Below are 21,483 nucleotides of genomic sequence, written 5' to 3'. Positions count from 1 at the left end.
AAAGAGTGTAAGGAAAAAATACCTAGAAAAAATGACCTAGTCTCCCGCTAGTCCAAAAACAATAATTATAAAGAGCAGTCTGCCTAATACTGTAAACCTTTTAAATCTAACATAAACAGTGTTAACAGCCATTGCAGAACATTGTACTTTATGAGACAACATGCTGAAACAGCAAGTGCTGTCAGTTTCCACCGCCTGCTTTATTACTTTCTGAAAGCGGATCATGTCATGCAAATGATATTAGATGACATGGTTGTTATTAAATGGATTGAACCAGAGTTAAAGGGAATTAATTCAATCTAATATACAGTATGAGATATATTAAAATTTGAAAAACATCACTCTACAGTTACATATAATTACATGAAATTATGTGTTAATTTAATAACAGTAGTCTTGATGATTATGCTATGCTAATTTAGATCTAAGGTTTGATAAAAATGTAAAACTGAAATTTAAACAGGCTAAAGGTGTTATAAAACTGTTTAAACTACATGAATGTTGTTCTTTACCATATTGTATTTGAACTAGAGACTTCCACAGACAATTCACTGAAAGTTTTAATAATAATATTTAATGTAACTGAAATTGAAATGAATAAATATGAAAAATTACAGTCATTTATATATACTTGCACAGCTGGCAGGATTACGTTGTAAATCCTAACATGCACCAAGAATTCAAGTAAATTAATTACCAAGTAATTGTTCAAAAACTTCCAAGTTTAGCTAATGTGGTCTTAACAGTAAAATAAAATAAAAAAGATATAATGTATGTCAGTCTACAGTCTAGATGAACTTCATTTGGATCTCTATATAAATAGACTCACTGGCACATTTCATGCCCTGATGTATGAGGCCGTAGAGCAGAGACCCACAGTGATCACAGAAGGTGGGACTGGAGTATGTATGTACTTTAAACTTGTGTTTGCTCTTGAGATCCTGGAGAGAGGGACAAAGAAAAACATTGTACTCATTTAATTATTTAATTGTTTATTGGAAAAAGCACTTTGATGCGATTATATTCAACACAGAGGGCCGCCATGTACACCCAGTTCAGTTCTTGGAAGTAGGTTGGCCATGAGAGAAAGAAAAAGAGACTTAAATTATGTGTATGATAAGAAACCTTCTCATACTGTTCTTTGCTCTATAAATAGGACTATCTTTATGCATAGACAAGCATATGCACAAATAAACAGATGCACTACTTTCCCTCTGGTTCTCTCTCTCTCTCTTTAAAGGTCCAGAGGAAAGGCTTCATTTTGAAGTGACGTTTTCAGTGGGAGCCAATTAGCTAGGGCTATTTTGAGGATGAATGGTGGATGACTATATGAGTTCAGCTCAGCTGTGAAAACTGAATCCTCCTAAATGCCTAAACCCTTTCCACCCTGCCATGGTTTCTCTCTCTCCCCCTCATTCTCACTCTCTGCATGCTGCCTGCTCCTTTTCTTCATCCTCTGACAATCTTCCTCACCACTTCTCTTCCTCTCTGTCAGTCTGCCTCATCTGCTTTTCACACATGCATCATTGTCTACCCTTCCTTACAGCCTAGTCGCACATGCACAGCCATACACAAGCACTCCTCTGTTACCTCATTTTACAACGATATTTTTAGGTGCTTATGAAAAAAATCTCATAAAAAGTTGTAACTATGCTCCTGAAAGAGAGGGTGAAATAAAGACTGTGGCTTTGTTAAAAAAAAAACCTAGTATGCTGCCATGCTACCTACATAGGAAGCAGCCTTTTAAGACAGCATCTTAACAAGTGACTTATTTGGAATGCTTTACATGCCATGTGCCACGCAAACACTACTTCACTTTCACGTTGATTTCAAACGAGTCTCACATAAGCATGTTGCTAAGCTAACAGTGTGATACTCTAATCATAAAATACATACACAAATATATTCTTAAAAATACATTTTAAGTACACTGAACAATTTTTTCAACACTTTTTGGTATTGAATGAAATATACAACATAATCAACATTTATCTCACTTTGTCCACCATCTTGGATTAATTTTTTTCAGCGAGATTGTCACAATGCAATGTAGGAATGACTGCAACACACAGGATATAGCAAGAGACTCCCACAAGTTTGAAAAATTCAAGTCATTGAAAAGTTATACTAATAATAAAATTACTTGAATAATAATATTATTATAGTATAATTTATAGTCATTTATAAATCCTTGCATGGCTAGCAGAATTAAATGTAAATGCTAACAAGTTGTATATGCACAAATCATTTAAAAAGTTTAGTTAATGTGGTCTTAACAGTGAATAAACTTAACAATATAATATCATATAATTTTATAACTATATTATATCAAATTGTATTATATTATATTATATATAAAAGATGAACTGATTATATTATATTATATTATATCATATTATGCATAATACATACAAACACAGATATTGGGTAAGATAATCCATTTTTAATTACACTGAATTATTTTTCTAAACATTTGAATTGTATTGAATGAAATATACAGTACGTTTATAATGCACATTTATGAATGCCTTCCCCACAAAAGATTTGGAGATATAAAGAAAGTATATTTGGAGGCAGCAAAATTAAGTTGTCTGCCTTTTGAAACAACCTTTGGAAGCAGCCCATGATGTCTTTGATGAAAAGAGCTGCCTACTTAGGCTGCTAACTAGGATTTGGAACAATGGAAGTGTGTTACAATATAGCCCCTTCCTTGCTTTTCTCTTTCACACATATTCTCACACTCACACTCTGCACTACGTGAGTGTGAGTAGCAGTGTAACACCATCATATCACATCGCCTGTACGTTTTATCGTAGTGCAGCACGAATAAGAGAGCGCAAGAGAGAGGGAAAATTTATATTCTTTTTCCTTTAAAGCCACCTCTTTTAAAGAAGGTATGCAAGAGAGAGCAATAAAAGGCTCGTGAAAAAAAGGAAAAGATGATTGTGACGGTGAGACCTACTTCCATATTGGCTTACTCAGCCAAAAAAATAAATGGCTTGCCATGCAAAAATTTGAGAATGAAGAGGTGAGAGACGGATAGGGTATGGATGATACAGTAGAATAAAAGATGAACTGCTGTGATCATAGCAGAACATCAAGCATAAAAAGAAGAGTTATACGATGATCAAGCAAAAATAATGAAAGGAAAAGAAAAATAATAACAAAAAAATAATGCTAAATGGCAAAAAGATGACATGCTGTACAAATGACCTACAACCTACATACCTTGACAAAGGCTACTTGTTTTGCCGAAATGTTGGTAACTAATAAACGATACTTAAGTGAGTGTGCAGTTATATTTTTTCTTTATTTAGTTTGCCCCTTTAACTTGCACCTCTAAAAGGTGTGCGTTTGTTTTATTACTATACTGTACAAATTAACAGAGAACAACACACATAGTATACATACCTCTGCTTTGGGAGCAGTGATGGCTCCGGGACAAGTAAAAGTGACAAACTCATGGCAGCGTCTGTGCACCACAAAACTGCACACTTAAAAGAAACACATACCATATCTAGTCAGTAAACACATACTATATCAGAGCTGATGATAATCACATTGGTGCATGCTTCTTTTGGGCGTTAAATAATAGCGTAAATACCAATAAACTGACTACCGCAAACCTTAGTAAATCACCCTGCATGATTCATTTAAACACTCTCCTCCCATAAATGTTGCTTCTGGAAGGGAAACTCTTACAAATGCATATGCAATCAGGTCAGCTGCAAAAATAAATGTGTCCACGCCTTTTCATCACTAATGTTTCAATGCGTATCCTGACAGTAGTTTGCAGCAGATAGGGTTTGGCGCAAGCTGTTAGTAAATCTGGCCCTAAATGTCATATTTCATGATACATATCATGATGCAGCAAAAATACATAGTGGGATTAAATAGAGGGAATATGTTAAATTGGTACAGGTCTTTTTAATGTAGTGATGTAATGTAAGTAGCGTCAGATCTTTTCTTCCGTATTGTGACATGTATCCGAGTGAAACAGATTATCAATAAATAAATACAGGGCAAGGACACTGTTCAATCCATTTGTTATTAATTGGATGGAGGCATATCTGAATGTGAGCTTGCAGTTGATTATAAGAAAGAGGTGGAGTTTAAGCAGACTAAATGATTATAATATTTTAACAAAAAATTATGAATAAATGTAAAAATAATAATAGTAAAAAATAAACATGCATAGATGATTCGTTTACAATAAGATCAATAATGCTTGTAAAAATGGTGAATTGTCATTTTATGCTGAATTTAAGTATATAACGCTTTTGGGGGCGGGGGGGGCATTTTTGTCTTTATTAATACTGGACAGTACAGAGAGCGGACAAAAAGTAAGAAGTGAGAGAGAGAGAGAGAGAGAGAGAGAGAGGAACGAGATCAGAAAGGACCACAAGCTGGGACTTGAAGTCGGGTCAAAAAAATGGCTTTGCTCAGATTTTGCTGTCTCAGCTTACGTTACCTGTCGTCAAAGATTAATTGATTCAGTAAAACACTTTCAGATATTCACAGGGCCATAACCACTACAGACATCGAGTGGGACATGTATTCCCCCAATATTCAGATCAAATTGATGGGTTTTTCAATCATAGAGGCCTACACTTTAATTTGGCCTCTTTCCCCGCCAGCATTTTTGAAAAAAGTTGCCAGCCACCGCCAACGATTTTGATGATTTTCACTAAAAATTGATGGCCTCCAGTATATTTGTCTGTATGAATATTTGAATATGCAATGCACCAAAATAAAGATCAGAGCCTCTACTTTTAAACAAAAAAATCCGTTTTATTCTAGCTTAAAGCATTCTTTAAAAAAAAAAAAATCAAGATTTGAATATAGGTAGGTTTCTTAAAAATGCATAATTTTGAGTAAAAAGGTGAGAAAATCACATTTTTATCAAAAACTACATCTGGATAATATTCAGTACGATTATCAAAGCATAAATCCAGTAAATCGCTTCCATCAAGTTACCTCCAAAGCTTGCACAGATATAGGCCTATACCACTTCCTGGATCAACATTTTACTCCGTAACATTATGCAGTTTTCATTTATATGCTGTCTATTGCTGATGATCGCATTATTTTTTATATGCATCTGTTTACATGAGATCGCTAGTTTTTCCGTCCTGTTCACGTGTGTTTTTGTTTGGGAGGTTTTGTACTCGTTCAGAAGATGTGTAATAGCGCCCCCGAGTGTATAACAGTGAAAACACGAAAAGCCGTAAAAACTCGTCTTTGGCGGGGAAGCGTTTTCTTCTAAAAGACGAGATAACTCGTCAATGGCGGGGAAAGAGTTAAATATTGAGTAATTGAGGGTGCTTTCACACTTGGTTTGATTGCTTGGTCCGAACCAGGGCTGGATTGGTAATCGGGCATACCGGGCATTTTCCCGGTGGGCCGACGCAGTTAAGGGGGCGACAGAATGTTGTTTTTTTTGCCGAAAACCATCACGCAGGAACAGCGAGCAGCCAGTGGCCCATTGGTTTGTCTCCTGTATTGACAGCGTAAACATCCAATCACAATGCGCTATAGATGGAGCGATGAAATATTTTGCTCCACCTATAATAAAGATCGCATCACCCCAACTTCTTCCTCGTCGGCTTTTCCCACGTTTTCACAGCAGATCTATCAAGAACAGGCTTGCTCTGCGGTGAGTGATGCGGGCCAAAGAGCAAGGCGTATTATTTGGGTCCGAACCGCGGTTCGTTTGCGTCATCAAGCCAGCAGCTGTTTACCCCGTTGCTTAGTAACGATGGCGCAGGAGAAGACGGCAAAATGCGTAGCATTGCTCTCTTCAATTTTATATTTATGCTTTTGAACCGTTGGTTTTGTTTCCAAAACTTCAGTACATAACGGCACTTACGTCTGCCTTATGCAAATGCTCCAAAGAACTCTGAAGGCGAATAGAAATGAGATATACAGCTCTCTGCTTGCAGAAACACACACAAACACACATTTTTATCAAATAATACGCCATTAATAGCGGTTCACTTCCGTGATTTGGTACAATTGCGTTCACATCAGCAGCGAGCCGTACCCCAGACCACCCGTTTTAAGTGGACTCGGGTACGGTTCGTGGGTGCGCACCCGAGTTCGGAAGACCGCGTTCACATAATCCAAACGTACCGAACTCTGACGTCAATCGAACCCCTTAAGTTACATCCTTGGATCTTCATGCATGATAACAATTAACGTTACTTATTTCATAAGTAGCCCATAAAAAAATGGTACATGAAAACAAAAGACAGACTGCTATGGAGATATGAAAAGACTTTGACGATAAGAAGTCCCAGGCAGAATCAGTTATTTTGTGTTTTCTGCACTTGTCTGTGGAATGTGAATCTGTGGAATGAATTTAAATATGTCAAATGTGTCATCATTTTATCATTTTATACATTCAAAATGATTACCTTGACACTGGAATCCTTGCTTTCCAATTCCCCTGTAAAACATAAATGACAACTCACATCATGCCGTCTAATTATCTTGTGTGTAATTGCATAGATTTGTGAACGGAGAAGATCATAGAGAGCTGTAGTATAGTGTATGAGCAAAGAGGGCAAACAGAAGACATAAGCTGCTGAGGCCATGACAGATAAGATCATTTCAAAATATCCTCATCTGACAGGCAATTTAAGGGCTCTTCAGTTCACCATAATAACAGGTTGCTCTGCTCCTGATATCTTTGCTATGCAAAACACAACTTAGCATAAATTACGGTGGCCGAGAAGTGCTAAACGAATCACAATTCTGAAAACAAAATAACAAATTACAAACGCAAATGCAAGTCTAAAAAACAAAATAACAATTCAGAAAACACAACAACAATTCAGAAAACATTATAACAAGTCAGAAAACACAATGACAAATTCGAAAACAAAATAACAAGTCAGAAAACACAAAGACAAATCAGACAAACCGGAAGAGGTAGGTATAGTTTGAGACAGCGCCATTGGTTTGGGATTACTCACCGCTGACTGGACGAGACATCTGTCAATCAACGTATGCAGGAAGAACCAGCGGAAGAACAGCAGAGTCGTGGTAGAAAGTTCGGAGATGGTATTAAAGTAGCTCAGTTTAAATGTATTGTATGAATTGCCCTTACTATGGAATAAAAAATACGGGGTGTCTATTTACATTTAGTTAAAAGTGACTATAAATCATCAGCTCTAGTGGTGCAGATGGATACGCGTTTGTAATTTGTTATTTTGTTTTCAGAATTGTGATTTGCTTTGCACTTCTCTGCCACCGTAATAAATCCCTCAAGTGCTAAAATAAGATACTTTGACACCCAACACTTGGGTATGATCTGCTCTGAAATGCATCTGAGACTATCTACGGCTCCTTATAAGCATCCTTCAGACCAGTTGAAAAGGTTTGAGAGATTGTGAGCCATCAACATCAACATATACTCAGAAATATAGGTTGAGACAGGACAAGGGCAAAGAGACAGAGAGAGGGAAAAGAGGATCGAAGTTAATAGGATTCAGTAGTGATTTATACTGTAGGGTTAGTTTAGGTAAATTTTGCAGTAGTCACACAGTCATCTCAATGCCAAAAAACAGTTGAATTGACCTGAATTCACCGTATGAAATGAATATACTATACTAATAATATACTAAAATATATATATAAAATTGTAAAAAAATTTATTTCAATTAAACATTGTTCTTTTGAACTTTCTATGCATTAAAGAATGCTAAAAAATGTATCACGGTTGCCACAAAAATATAAAGCATCACAACCGTTTTCAACATCAATATAATAAAAAATGTTTCTTGAGCAGCAAATCAGCCTATTAAAATTATTTCTGAAGGATCAGAAATTATTACTATGAGTATTTGAAATAGTAATAATATTTCACAATATTACCATTAAAAAAAAGGTACAAAAAAGTAATGGTAATAATAATAATTTTCCTTGACGTGTTTTAGGTGCCCCTGTAATGGTAAAAGTCTGATGTCTTGTCTTTCTCCTTAAAAATCTCCCTAAATGTTTTGATGGTACTTATACCACTTGCATATAGTAGATTAATAGTGCTTTGAGTAGTTCATGAAAATGATGAACCTAAAAATATATACAAATGTACTTCACAATACTTTGGACATGCTGTACTGTATTCCAATAGACATACCAATAAAACTTCAATGAACTGAAATGAAAGGACAGAACGAGAAACAGATGCATCTATCAGAAGCTATTTGAGTTGTTCTAATGAACAACATGAGGTCTATATGCGGGTAATGCATGGGCCATATGGCCGGTTGCAGTTCTAAGCGTGTTCTGTGGAGCTTGTGGTTAAATGGCAGCTCAAACAGAGAGGACTGCATAATGTAGGAGGCCCCTCAGGGCATGAGGTTTATGAGGCATGGAGGAAACTGAGAACAAGCGTGGTCATGTAACACGCGTGCGGGACAGTGTTCTTCTGCCCTCTCTGTGTATGTCATCGAAAGTGTACTCATAAATGTCAACTCTTTTAGTAAATGTCAATTCTTTTGACTTGTTTTGCAGTAAAAATGTAGAAATATTTATAGATAAATTAACTTCTTTACACAATTGACAACAGCATATGTTGAATTAAGTGTATTACTTATTCTTACCACATTGATATTTTTTTTTCAAGCACAAACCTGATTAAGTTCCATTTCGGCATAAATTTATGTATGGTCTATTTGGAAATATGCCTTATTGGAAGATAGCAATTTTTAAAATTTAATTTTTGTACATACACCACCATCCAAGTTTGGGATCAGTAAGATATAATTTTTTTTTAAAGAAATGAATACTTTTATTCAGCATTGATGAATCAAATTGATCAAAAATGACAGTAAAGACATTTACATTGCATACAGTTACAAAAATTATATTTAAAAAAATGTTTCTATTTATCAAAGAATGTTGCAAAAATGGATCACATTTTCTACAAAAACACTGATAATGATAAGAGATGTTTCTTGAACTCCAAATCAGCATATTAGAATGATTTCTGAAGGATCATGTGACACTGAAGACTGGAGTAATGACTGCTGAAAATTCAGCTTTACCATCACAAGAATAAATTATATACATATTAAAAACATTACACAACAAAACATTACACTAGAAAACAGCTATTTGAAATGCAAATGATATTTCATAACATTACTGGTTTTACTGCATTTTTGATTAAGCAAATGTGGCCTGGGGGAGCATAAGAAACTCTATTCAAAAACATTTTCAAAAATCTTACCGACCCAAAACTTTTGAACAATAGTGTAGTACAAAACGATTTGAAAGAAAATAACTAAAAAAATAAATAAAAATAAACGCTCAACACTTTAAAATGTGGTCTTTTAATACATAAATAATGAGCTAGTGTTATGGCTGACTGTATCTGAAGAAGCTTCAGATTATAACAATTCAGTATGAACTACAAAGTACATGACGAGGCCAGTACAGCATTGAGAGTGAGTTATGATATGAATCAGGATATGGGCATTAAGATTTTAGGATTAAATCAATACATAAATGCAGTCCAGTGTAAAGGTTAAGGTAGAAGTATAGGTCTACAGCATAATAATGTTAGGAGTTATTGATGTGGCCAGCAGTGTTAAAGGTGTGAAGTACCAGATGAAGTCAGTGCAGTGGCTGCAGAAAGTAGGCTGCTTGAAGAATCGGGCTGTGAACTGGTGGTCCTTCACTTCAATGACCCTCTTGTGCTTGAGAGCTCCCTTCCTCTGGAAGACTGGCAGCCTGGGGGGAGGAGAAAGAGGAGAGGGGAGCGGGGAGGAGGAGGGAGATGGGGAGGACAGGGCCAGGGGAGACAGAGATGGAGAGACTGGGGTAGACATGCTACCAGTTGAGTAGGACAGAGCAAGACACAGAGAAGAAGACTGGGAGAAGGATGCACGGTTTATGCACGCGAGGGGTTAAAGACCAACAAGAGGATTTATAAAAGGGGGAGAATAAACAAGAAGAAAAATGTCTGGTAAAACACAGATCAAGCGTAAGAGGTTACGTGGAACGTAAAGGAAGGAATTCAATAGGATGTGATGGCAGTTCAGTTTGTGATGTTGAGGAAATAAAAGGAAGAGATTCCCAAGAGGAGGAAAGGGAGGGTGAGAAACAGAGAGTGAAATAGAGGTTAATACACACTCTAAGAGAAACTTCCACTGGGACTTTAAAACGCATAGCGATTAGTGTACCTTCTGTCCTACTTCAAACACACACAGACACAGACACAGACACAGACACAGACACACACACACACACACACACACACACCCTACATTCTCCATGTCAACCAGATTCCCACCACCTGCTCTTCCACACTTTCTGCAAGCTCAATGTCTCTCCACATTCTAATTTTATACAATTTGTTAAATTAGTATTACAGTATAATATAATTTTATAGTGTTCAGTAGTGAAATTCTAATTAAAATTTCAAAAACAAATGTTTTTAGATATATTTTAAATAAATATAATTATTATACAGTACTGGTGTTACATTTAATGTTACCACTGAAACAATACTATATATATATTATATATATATATATATATATATATATATATTTTTTTTTTTTACTCAACAAAAACAAAAAAAGCAATAAATAAGGTATACAACTGAATATCTGTTATATAAACTGACTGCTGTTTTTTGGCTGATTTGAGGTCAGTCAGAAGTGGAGTGCTTTAGGATCGATCAGACTCACATTAATAAAAGAGAATGCATCAAGAAAAGCTGAAATGAATGATGACACACAGGATCAAATCAAACAGGAGACAACACTGAACAAATGATCGTCACATTAATTAAAAGAGATCTACAGAGCTGGAGACTGAAGAAAGGAAACACAAAGAATTTAGGACATCCACCAATGAGTGACACAGACTACATTTATAAAAGTAAGAAAGAAAGAAAGAAAGAAAGAAAGAAAGAACAAAAACAACAGATACCTGTAAATGTGGCAGTATGGTTTCTCCTCTTCCTCCCCTCTCTCTTCCTCTCACTTCTTCTCAAGACTCTTGTTATTCTATGCAATCAATCCTTGGCTTATAAAAAAAGGAAAAGGAAAAAAAATAGAGAAACAAGCTCACCAAACAGAAGGTCTACAAGAGAGGAAAGCACCTGAAAAAAATAATCTAAGCCCAAAAAGGAAATTAAGAATGAAGGAAAGGATGATACAGCAGCTTTCCAGGAAAGAGAGGAGGAGTGTACGGCTGTATATTCTTTTATCCAATAGAGAGTACAGAGGGGGTGAGGAAAAGAGGCGATTTTCACTTTCCAAGATTGATTCTGTTTTTACCAACAGAACGAGGGGATGAAGTGAAGTGAGACAGACAGAGTGAGGGGGCGGGGGGGTAGATGAAGAGAAATAGGCAGCAATTCATTTTTGAAATCTGGGTTACCCCTCTCTAGAGAGTAAAAGAGAGACAGATGACGGGCGGGTGAAGAAAGAGGACAGAGAGAGAAAGAGAGGGAGATGCTGGCCAGCAGCTTGCTCATCCTCGGTCAGCCAGTAGCTCATCCAGTGCAGACAAGCGTTGAAATCTGATCAGTGATCAATAATCAGCCTCAGCCTGTAACACTGCCAGTCTCGCACTATAAAAGTGTTTCGACAGACGGGTGTCTTGGCAGCCATGTTGTTCATATGTAAGGACTCTGAGGCCTGAAGGACAGCTCCAGTTAACCACTGAGAATAAGACAGGAATTTCAGCATTCCTGAAAAGAGCAACATAAAGCATTAAACAGCATTTAACGGTGCTTAATCTCCTTATGCAGACAGAACAGTCATGTTCATGTTCATTCAAACTCAGATTTGTTAGCCACTTTCCCAAATAAATAAATAAATAAATAACAAAAATAATTATCAATTCTAATTTCATATGCACAATTAATGTAAATAAAATGTAAATTTATGTCACTCATAAATTATATGTCTCATATAATATACAAACATTCTGAACATATATAAAACCATTACCATTCAATTTTGGGGCAGTAAGCTTTTTTTTATACCTTTTAATTAATACCTTTTATAAATACTTTTTATAAATCTTACTAACCCCCAAAAGTTAAGCACAATTTTAATACAAGAAAAAAAAAATCACGCTCATGTCACCCGAAACTCAAAAAACATTTTCAATCCTGAAAAAAATTTACTCAACTATTTTAAATATTATTAATAATAATAAATGTTTTTTGAGCAGCAAATCAGAATATTTGAAAGATATTTCTAATCTGTAGCTCTTACATCTGCATCTGAAACCAGGTCACAGTGTATGTGAGACAGAGAGGAGGCAGACAAGATGGCAGTCAGACTGACATTAAAAGAGGAAGACCAGAGGGAAGGGTGACAGTGAGGGGTCCGGCCACAGTGTTGCTATATTGGGACAAGGGTGCAAGGAACGGTGTTAGGACATAACACTAACCCACTAACATCCAGAGAACAGGAGTGAGACAGAGTCCAGGAGGTGATGCGAAGGGAAGGAAAGGATGAAAGGAAGAGGGAGGGAACGGGAGAGCGAGTAAAAGGTTGAAGGTCTAATTATGTAAAATGTAGGTTATTAGTCTCCTGATGGGGACACTGTGAGAAAATTAATTAACAATTATAATTAGCAAGATTGTTAGAGAGCAAAACGGTGTCATTGGACAGGTATGTGTATGGAGACTTAGGTGTGTGTGTGTGTGTGTGTGTGTGTGTGTCACTGTCATTGAGAGGGAAGGTGTGTAGGTCAGCGTGTTTTATATCTTAATTTCAGATAGAGGCACATGCTGCAGCAATGATTTCAGAGCTTCAATGTCTAATGCCTGCAGTGATAAATCAATGCCAGCTTCATGTCTCTGGTCATGCTGTAATAGCATCATAATGCAGAATATAGATGTGCTTAACAAAGTGAAGGGCCTGTGCACTTATCTATAGTCATCTATATTGTTATGTGGAGAGGAGAAATTCTTGCATTAAAGGGAAAGTTCACCCTTAAATGAAAATTCACTTATTATTTATTGATCCTCATGTTGTACAAAACCTCTGACCTTCTTAATCTGTGGAATACAAAAGGAGCATTTTGAGAAATTGTACTGGTTCCATGCAATTACAATGAAATCTTCAAAAAAGGTAAAAGCACCATAAAAGTATCATAAAAGAGAGCCATATAACTAATTTGCTTTATTCCAAATCATCTAAAGCCATATAATAAGCTTTGTGTGTGGAACAGTCCAAAATGTTAGACCGAAAGATTTGTTCTAGCACTACTTAGTGCGTTATATGAACAAATCTTTCTTGAGTTAGATATTGACAATGAATCAGTTGATCCAGTTCACAAAGGCAGCCTAAATGATTTGTGAATCAGACTGATTCAGCTCACTGACTCAGTTTGAGGGTTGCAGCAGTTAACTATGGTAGCTTGTTTCCGCCACAGAATAAATTTAAAAAAAGGTAATTGCAACTTTTATCTCACACTTCTAACTTTTTTCTTAGAAATTGCAAGAAAAAAGTAAGAAATGTGAGATAAATACTAAATCAGAATTCATCCGATGCCGGAAACAAGCTTTCATTGTAACAGCTCATTGGAGGAGAATATCATCAGTGAAGAACAGTAGTTCTTCACACAATGCTCGTGTATGAATTCAGAAGACTGTGAATATAGTGCACAAGTCATGTGGACCACTTTTATGATACTTCTGTGATGTGCCCTTCTTTAAGCTTGAAGAAACCATCACAGACGTTCTAATGGTTTCCATTACAAATACCATTACAAACATTACAAGCCATCAACTGTTAACCATTAAAATCATTATCTAATGGTTTCCAGGAGCAGTGCTGCCAAGTTTGCGGTTTTCAAGTGGAATTGGGCTACTTGTATAGTTGCCATGGTTTAAAGGTTTGACATATTGCATAAATTTGTAAACATGATTTTAAAAATGTATAAAAAATGTAGGATTCTTTTATATAGTTCAAAAGAACAAATTAAAAAATATATATATTTTGGGAATGGCATATGTTGAGTTTTGATATTTGGATACGGTTTTTGGGCTTGTATTGGACTATTTTGATTGTCCCTTGGGCTGGTTTTATTACATAGATCTGGCAACCCTGTCCAGTAGTGTGTTCTGGCATGAACAGAAAGCAACAAATTACGAGTAGAGACTCGCAGGGACCATTACAGTTTCTATTTAAACCAATACAATTCCAATTCAAACCATTTAAACCATTATGAATTGTTTGAGGATTTCTATTGGATTTTTTTTTCCCCCAGTCTATATTCATTGCAATTGCAGAGGAAAAAGCAACAAAATTGATCTTTTTGAGGGTGAGTAAATGATGACAGAATTAAAATTTTTGGGTGGACTGTCCCTTTAATAAAAGAAGATGCATTGCAATACCGGGCTTCTGTAGTATAATAAGACATCTGTAAAAATGAAGAATAAAAGGACAAAGTAGTCAAGAAATGATTTGTGCAGATAGAATGAAAAGGTGATGACAAAATAATTTTCACCTCTAATCACGTGAACAGCATATTTGTTGGTGTGCGATGCCACAGTATGGTAGACTTTCAGTTTCATGTTGTAAACGTGGCCATGAGGTAAATCACAGATATGCATCATGTTTAGTCTTTTCAACACCTGTCATTTTTTAAAGGGGAGCTTTTTATCATTACCTTAGAACAAACATCCAAACAATGTCACATAATAAGAAACACACAAAACTTCTCACGAATTTCTCACCTCAGAGGGTTATATACTCTAGGCAATCACAGCAACAGCACTCTTACTAATTATGCATTTTTTCTTTGCCATCGAAAATAGAAGCAAACAAATACAGATTTGAGTCGACAGATGTATATATAAAAAAATGCGTATATGGGCACAAAATTATTTTTCAGATTATAATTCCATCCAGTCAGAGGATATCAGACATGTTTGATATTTTGAGCTATTATTTTTCTTTTTAAACATTTTGTATTAATTTATCATGCATCTTCTAGCAATGATGTACATGTTTCTGCGTGAGTTTGTTGTTTTGGGAATGACCTGAAAGTCTGTGTGTGATTCTAAGTCATATAGTGTATGATGTCCAGTTTTTCCTCTGTAACTATTTACAAAGTCTGAAAATATATGATACCTAGTGTTACAAAATGTTGTGTAGTGCATTCAAGCCTTTCCACTGTGCTACTTCTCTTTGTATTTCTATGTAAAGGGGCCATGCACAGAGAATGTATTTTTGCATTTAAAAAAGTGCAGCACAGGGCAGTGCAAAGAGAAAAATGTACTTTTTCTTCTTTGTACTTCAGTGACACATTTCTAAATGAATCCATGACTGTACAGTCATTCACTATTCCCTTTTTAGTCCACTAATAAAGTCCACTTTAAGGAGTCAATGAAAACAAGTATATAAATTCATACAACGAGTGTGTTGAAAAAAACTGGCGAGATGCAGGAATTCATTCTGTGTGACCCCCACAGTGCATGTATATATATATATATATATATATTATCTAGCAGATAGCTGTTGAATACATTGGTTGTACACTTGTTACTGCTTTATGGGACTAAATGAGAGCACTTGATAATGTTCAATATGGATTTGGACACCACTACAAATGGCTGTTCCCTCAAATAGTGCACTAAATAAAGTTATAGGAAGCGTCTTCAAACACAGCAAGTGTTTATTTGAACAAACTGGTCGAATGAATGATTCAATGAATCACGTATAAATTTAGTTGAAAACCAGACCAGATTTCTTTTACACTGTGTGTGTGTGTATATATATATACACACACACACACACACACACACACACATACACACACACACATTAATTTCCTTGTTTTATTTTGGTAGAATGCAGCCGAAATTACAAGAGCAGCGGTCATGCTGTGGACACAGGGAGGAATATTTCACAGCGCTATCTCTGCCTGGTTTACAATGCCCTGCTCCTGCTCGTAAAAATGAACTATGGCAATGCTGAGTGGAAATACATTACCACCATAAAGCACTCTACCACGCCCACAGTACTCTGGGAACACACCTCTCTCACATAGAACAAGAGAGAGAGACTGTTTTGTTACTGATTAGTTGCTAAAAAGGAGAGGGGCTGTGATAAAATGGAACAAAGGCAATAGGGACTGACTATCTGGAGGCTTGTTAGGAACAGAGGGAAGGTAGTTCAGAGTTGGAGACATTCACAACTCAAACACCTTTAGAAAGCCCATAAAAATCCTTCAGAACCTCTTTGGGGCCATAATTGTGTTAAAATGATTATGTTACACAAATAGAAAAATTGTACATACAGATCTGTGTTATAGAGATGCTGTCACAGTGCATTTCAACAGTAAAATACCCCAGTAAACACAAAACCAGCATAATTTAATTCATCAATGTATAGATGACTGTAAAATAACCCTCACCTATTTGCATTTTTATTTGCCAATATTTCCATTTTTTTGCTGGCTGAACCTTTTTGATTCTGACTGCATAATGCCCCGATAAGCCCCAGCATTTCAGAGCTCATTTCTTCCTCTTAGTTTGCTGATAAAGTTTGAGGCAGTTTAAATCCAGAGAGCACTGATAACACAGGCACTTTTGCTTGAGGCACAAAAGCAGTGTTAAACTAACCTGAAACATGGCAGCCTATTTTACGAAAAAGCACTGCATTCATTAAATCATCAGTGAGTCACTGACACCTCCTGTGTGACTTTTGACAGATATGAGGATGATGAGGCTGTCTAAATGAGTCTGAGGAATGGCAGGAGGATATTAATAACTTCCTTTTTAAAGGATTTTCCTTAAACCTTTTGCAAGATTGCTGTAGTGATTCTCATCTGAAAGGTTTTCATGAATGTGCAGATTCAAATCTGAAAAGTACGTTTATACACGTGATTTGATGCATGCACCTGTACGCTCTCCTGGAAACAGATTAAATGAACCATATTTCACATTTTTGTAGTAATTATTTTTTTTCTCCCTGAGTTCCACTAGTCAAGGTTTCTTACACCAAAAGCAGTCATTATGTAGTTTTACACCATTTTTCACCCTTTCAGTCTATTTTTGTTACTATGCCTTTAAGACTTTGATATGTAAATGACTTATGTACTAACATAGTTCACACTACTGGGCAGGCCAGTTTGCTCAGTACTAATTAGATATTAATGACACTGTAAACATAACAATATATGTACATGCTATATTGAACTTTAAAAAAAAAAAAATTTTATTTCACAATCTTGATGTCCATTATATTTATATGATACATATTTCATATTTTCAGAGGGTCAGATTTTGACTCCTTGGCATGCTCCAGTTAGTCCCCTCTGGTAGATGTTATAACTACACTATTCTCCAGCCAAAAAGCATCTCTCCTTATTGACATTCACAAATGGCAGTGTATTATGTAAATATTTCATTATATTATAGTAGATATTTTGTCAGTGCCCATTTTCTTTGGAATTATCTTAAAAGCATGAAATGGGCTTATATTTATCCCTGTCTGCTGCCTTTGGAGTCACAGCTCATGTACCGACAGGACAGTCATTAGTAAATAGCTTGGGACTGTGGCATCAGTCGATCAGCATTGTCATTACATACTTTTCTGATGTATAGAATACGCAGGAATTACCAGCTCACACAAAACCTGTTGGTGTCCTTTTACCGTTGCTCTGTGGAAAGCATTCTGACATACTGCATTTGTGTGTGGTGTTCTAGCTGCACTGCTGCTGAAAGGAAGGCTCTCCAGAGGATCATCACCACAGCCCAGAAGGTAATCGGTTGTCCCCTCCCCTCTATGGAAGAGTTACACAGTTCCCGCTGCCTCTTGAAAGCTCAAAAAATTCTCAAGGATCCATCTCACCCAGGACATTCTCTTTTTGAATTGCTACCTTCGGGCAGACGGTACAGGGTTCTAAAAACCCGAACAAACAGATTAAGGAATAGTTTTTATGCTAAAGCTATTTCTTTTTTAAATACTGCAAAAAAATTAAATTAACCATCATGTGTGTTGAAAACATGAAGTGTCCATCTCTGTTGATTGTAAGATTAATAGTTTACATGCCAAGCCATATCTGTTTTAAATACTGCAATAACTTAACTGATCATTATGTGCAACATTGAATGAGTCGTGCAGCTCTGTTGAATGTGAGATCAAACAGTTCACATGCTTAAACTATCTGGTTTTGAATACTGCAATAACTTAACTGAACATTTTGTGTACTGTTGAACTGAATGTGAGACGTCTTTTGTATGTAATGTTGTGTAATAGATCCTGTCATCTGTGTACTATTTATTAGATTATTGATTAATTCAATAATCCCTATGCACCCAAAGGATTGCATTCAATTTCGTTGTACCTGTACAATGACAATAAAGTCATTCATTCATTCATTCATTTATTCATTTTCCTGCGACTGATCAGTCACATGGCATTTATGGCTCAGATGATTGGCTTAAAAACCTCTATCTATTGCAATTAAAGACCTCCTTGATTATTTCAAATATACTTTACAGTGTGACTATTTCAAATTGGTAGTCAGTGTTTTCTTTAAAGGGGTCATATGATGCTGCTAAAAAGAACATTATTTGGTGTATTTGGTGTAATGAAATGTGTTTATGCGGTTTAAAGTTTTTGTAGTCGTGTCCTCTTTTGGAAGACCAAACAAAGTAGTTTCACTTTCACAACGAAAAACACGGCGGCCTAGCGTGAGCGGAAGCCCCTGCTTAACGTGAGCTGAGGCTGGGCTAGAGTGAGCAGAGGCGCCGGGGTCGAGAACGGCGCGCCCGGCGGATTCGACGAAGGAGAGGTAGATATGTGGGGGCGTGTTAGAATGAGCCGTTTTAGGTAGGCGTGGTTAACTCTTAACTTTTATAAAGAATATCTCTTTGGATTTGAGACTTTAGTCTTTGCAACTTTACAGATCTTCTTTATGCACCAAGAGCTTGTAACACTCCAAAGAGAACGGAAAAATTGAAATCGCATCATATGACCCCTTTAAAGGAATTGTTCATTTAAAAATTAAAATTTAAATTTTTACCCTGAGGCCATCCAAGATGTAGATGTAGAGTTTGTTTCTTCATCTGAAGAAATTTTGCATTATATCACTTGCTCACCAATGGAGCCTTTGCAGTGAATGGGTGCCGTCAGAATGAGAGTACAAACAGCTGATAAAAACATCGTAATAATCCACAAGTGATCCATACAAATCAATAAACGTCTTATGAAGCAAAAAGCTGCAGGTTTGTAAGAAATAAATTCACCATTAAAACGTTTTTAACTTCAAACTGTTATATTATACTATCCATAATATTACTTTCTCCAGTGCAAAAAGTCACCTCATCTGATTCAGGAGAGAAATATGCACAAGCACCATTTACAAGCAAAAACAGACGAAAACTAAACAAATATCTTGGTGTATTTTGATGGGAGAGGACAACAGCAGATGGACTTTTACGGGAGAACGTGTTTTTATGGATTCTGGACAGGTTTTTGGCAAGAAATGGTTTAAAGTTAAAATGCCTTAATGTTTATTTATTTATTTTTTATTACAGACATGCAGCTTTTCCCCACATAAGATGTTAATCGATGGACTGGAGACGTGTGGATTACTTGTGGATTATTGTGATGTTTTTGTCAGTTGTTTGGACTCTCATTCTGACGGCACCCATTCACTGCAGAGAAACCACTGGTGAGCAAACAAGTAGTTATACACCCATCAAGAAGCCAAACACACACATATTGTAGCAAAACCAGCAGCTTTCTTTATTTCCAGCTCATTGATCTTAACTGCAGGGTGGATTTGTTAGGAATTCTCATACAGACGCTGTTGAAATTCGGCCATCCCAGCTGAGTGCACTGTCTGGCCTACTAATCACTCTAATTAGCTTAATTACTCAATTATAACAAGTTGCAGCATGCCATGCATACCCCTCAAGAATCCAGATAAATGAAGGTCAAAAGAGTAAAGATCTATCCATTTCAGCCTTCTAAACCACAAGCCGCTTTGTTGTGTCATAACATTTGGAAATTCACATCATCACGGTAACACTGATCTGAATAAATATCTCCTCCAAATAACAGAGATTAATTGCTCAAAGGGAAGCTATATTGAACTGGCAGCTATGTGGTCAGAAACCATAAAACTCATAAAAAATTATGCAGCCTTTTTTTTTTTTTTTGCTGATGTTTAATTATTTTCTGTGACACCATTGTTCAACCACACCACATTAGTGGCTTTGAGAGCTTTGTAAGCTGCTTATGATATACACTTATGAAATATTTGTTTACAAAAAGATAAAGGGAGATTCAGAGGATTACAACATCAAAATGCACCTCTTTCTCTCTCTCTACTGTATACAAAGAGGACAGAGTTCATACTGGCCACAAGCAATCAGCTTATTAGTCCTGACATTGCACTAATGAAGAGGAACAATTCTGCATCTATACAATCACCAGCCTTCTTTTTTTATCTGCTTCCCCTCTCTTTCTCTCTTGCTCTCTTGCCGACCAGAATCTGACCAATTTCATGAATCTATTACAGCAAAATGAAAACATCCAAATGTGCTTGTGTCTGGTCTTGCTTTTCCAACTTTCAAATTAATTAGACACAAATTACATTTCAGAAACATTGCTTCTGGAAACCAAAAGACACCAACGGATTGCTTCTGCTTTGCCACAGAAAGGCATTGAACTGAGGCATCTCATAATGATCTCATTTAAATGAAACATGCATCTGTTATTGTTATTAACTTTTCATTTTTATTTACTTTAAAAAGGATTTTAACTATTCGAGAACTCAGAGCTTGTTTCAGGTGCATACTGAACGACACAAACAGCTGCAGAGATAGGCCTGTCACGATAACAACTTTTTGTTGTGCGATATATTGCCCCAGAAATAATTGCGATAAGCGATATTATTGTCATTTTACAGACCATTTTACGCCACTGAATATATCATCATAATGTAACAGCATAATAATGCAAGAAGGCCTACACACTTCCAAATGACAACAAACTTTAAATTTTTAAGAATATTTAGATCATGGAAATTAAGTATCAAAATATTAGATACCTTAAAAACCTGAATAAATAGTAAATAAGCATTTTCAAATAAAAAGTGCAAAGTAACAAGTAGAAAAAGATAAAAATGCACAAAGAACTTGTATGGAGATTTTTCCATCTACAGATTTTTCCCTGACCTTCTTTTCTCTGTAAATTAAGCGTGCACACTATTGCTGAAAAACAATCACTACTTAGCAGTCAGATGTCCGTACGCACAAAGGCACAGATCCCTAAACAAGGCCATATATATATATCTGTAGATGAAACTTTTTTTGTAGAATTTTTTTTTTAATTTGAACTAGCACCTCATGTCTACACCATGTTATAAGCTGCAAAAGACACACGGGCGGAAGTGAATGTACAAGAATGTACAAAACATGGTGACATTAATTTTTAAGTAAATATAATGGGCGATATATTGCGTCACCAAAAATTATTGAGGTCA

At 36.1% G+C, this 21,483-nt stretch overlaps 1 protein-coding gene across 1 annotated transcript in view; it reads right to left on the bottom strand.

Annotated features, from left to right (window-relative positions):
• LOC107672989 (protein kinase C gamma type-like) overlaps positions 1-11,770 on the bottom strand; it is a 34,656-nt gene extending 22,886 nt beyond the window's left edge. Inside the window, exons 1-5 of the mRNA XM_016466387.1 lie at positions 10,945-11,770; positions 9,613-9,970; positions 6,417-6,448; positions 3,412-3,494; positions 830-941 (exon numbers count right to left, since the gene is read on the bottom strand). Coding sequence (XP_016321873.1) covers positions 830-941; positions 3,412-3,494; positions 6,417-6,448; positions 9,613-9,836 — 451 coding nt within the window. The 5' untranslated portion in view covers positions 9,837-9,970; positions 10,945-11,770. The remainder of the gene's footprint in view (positions 1-829; positions 942-3,411; positions 3,495-6,416; positions 6,449-9,612; positions 9,971-10,944) is intronic.
• Between the last annotated feature and the right edge of the window lie 9,713 nt (positions 11,771-21,483).

The sequence above is a fragment of the Sinocyclocheilus anshuiensis genome, unplaced genomic scaffold (assembly GCF_001515605.1).
Source record: "Sinocyclocheilus anshuiensis isolate Anshui unplaced genomic scaffold, SAMN03320099.WGS_v1.1 scaffold248, whole genome shotgun sequence".
NCBI classification, from domain to species: domain Eukaryota; kingdom Metazoa; phylum Chordata; class Actinopteri; order Cypriniformes; family Cyprinidae; genus Sinocyclocheilus; species Sinocyclocheilus anshuiensis.
This window is presented reverse-complemented; position numbering and strand designations above follow the sequence as displayed.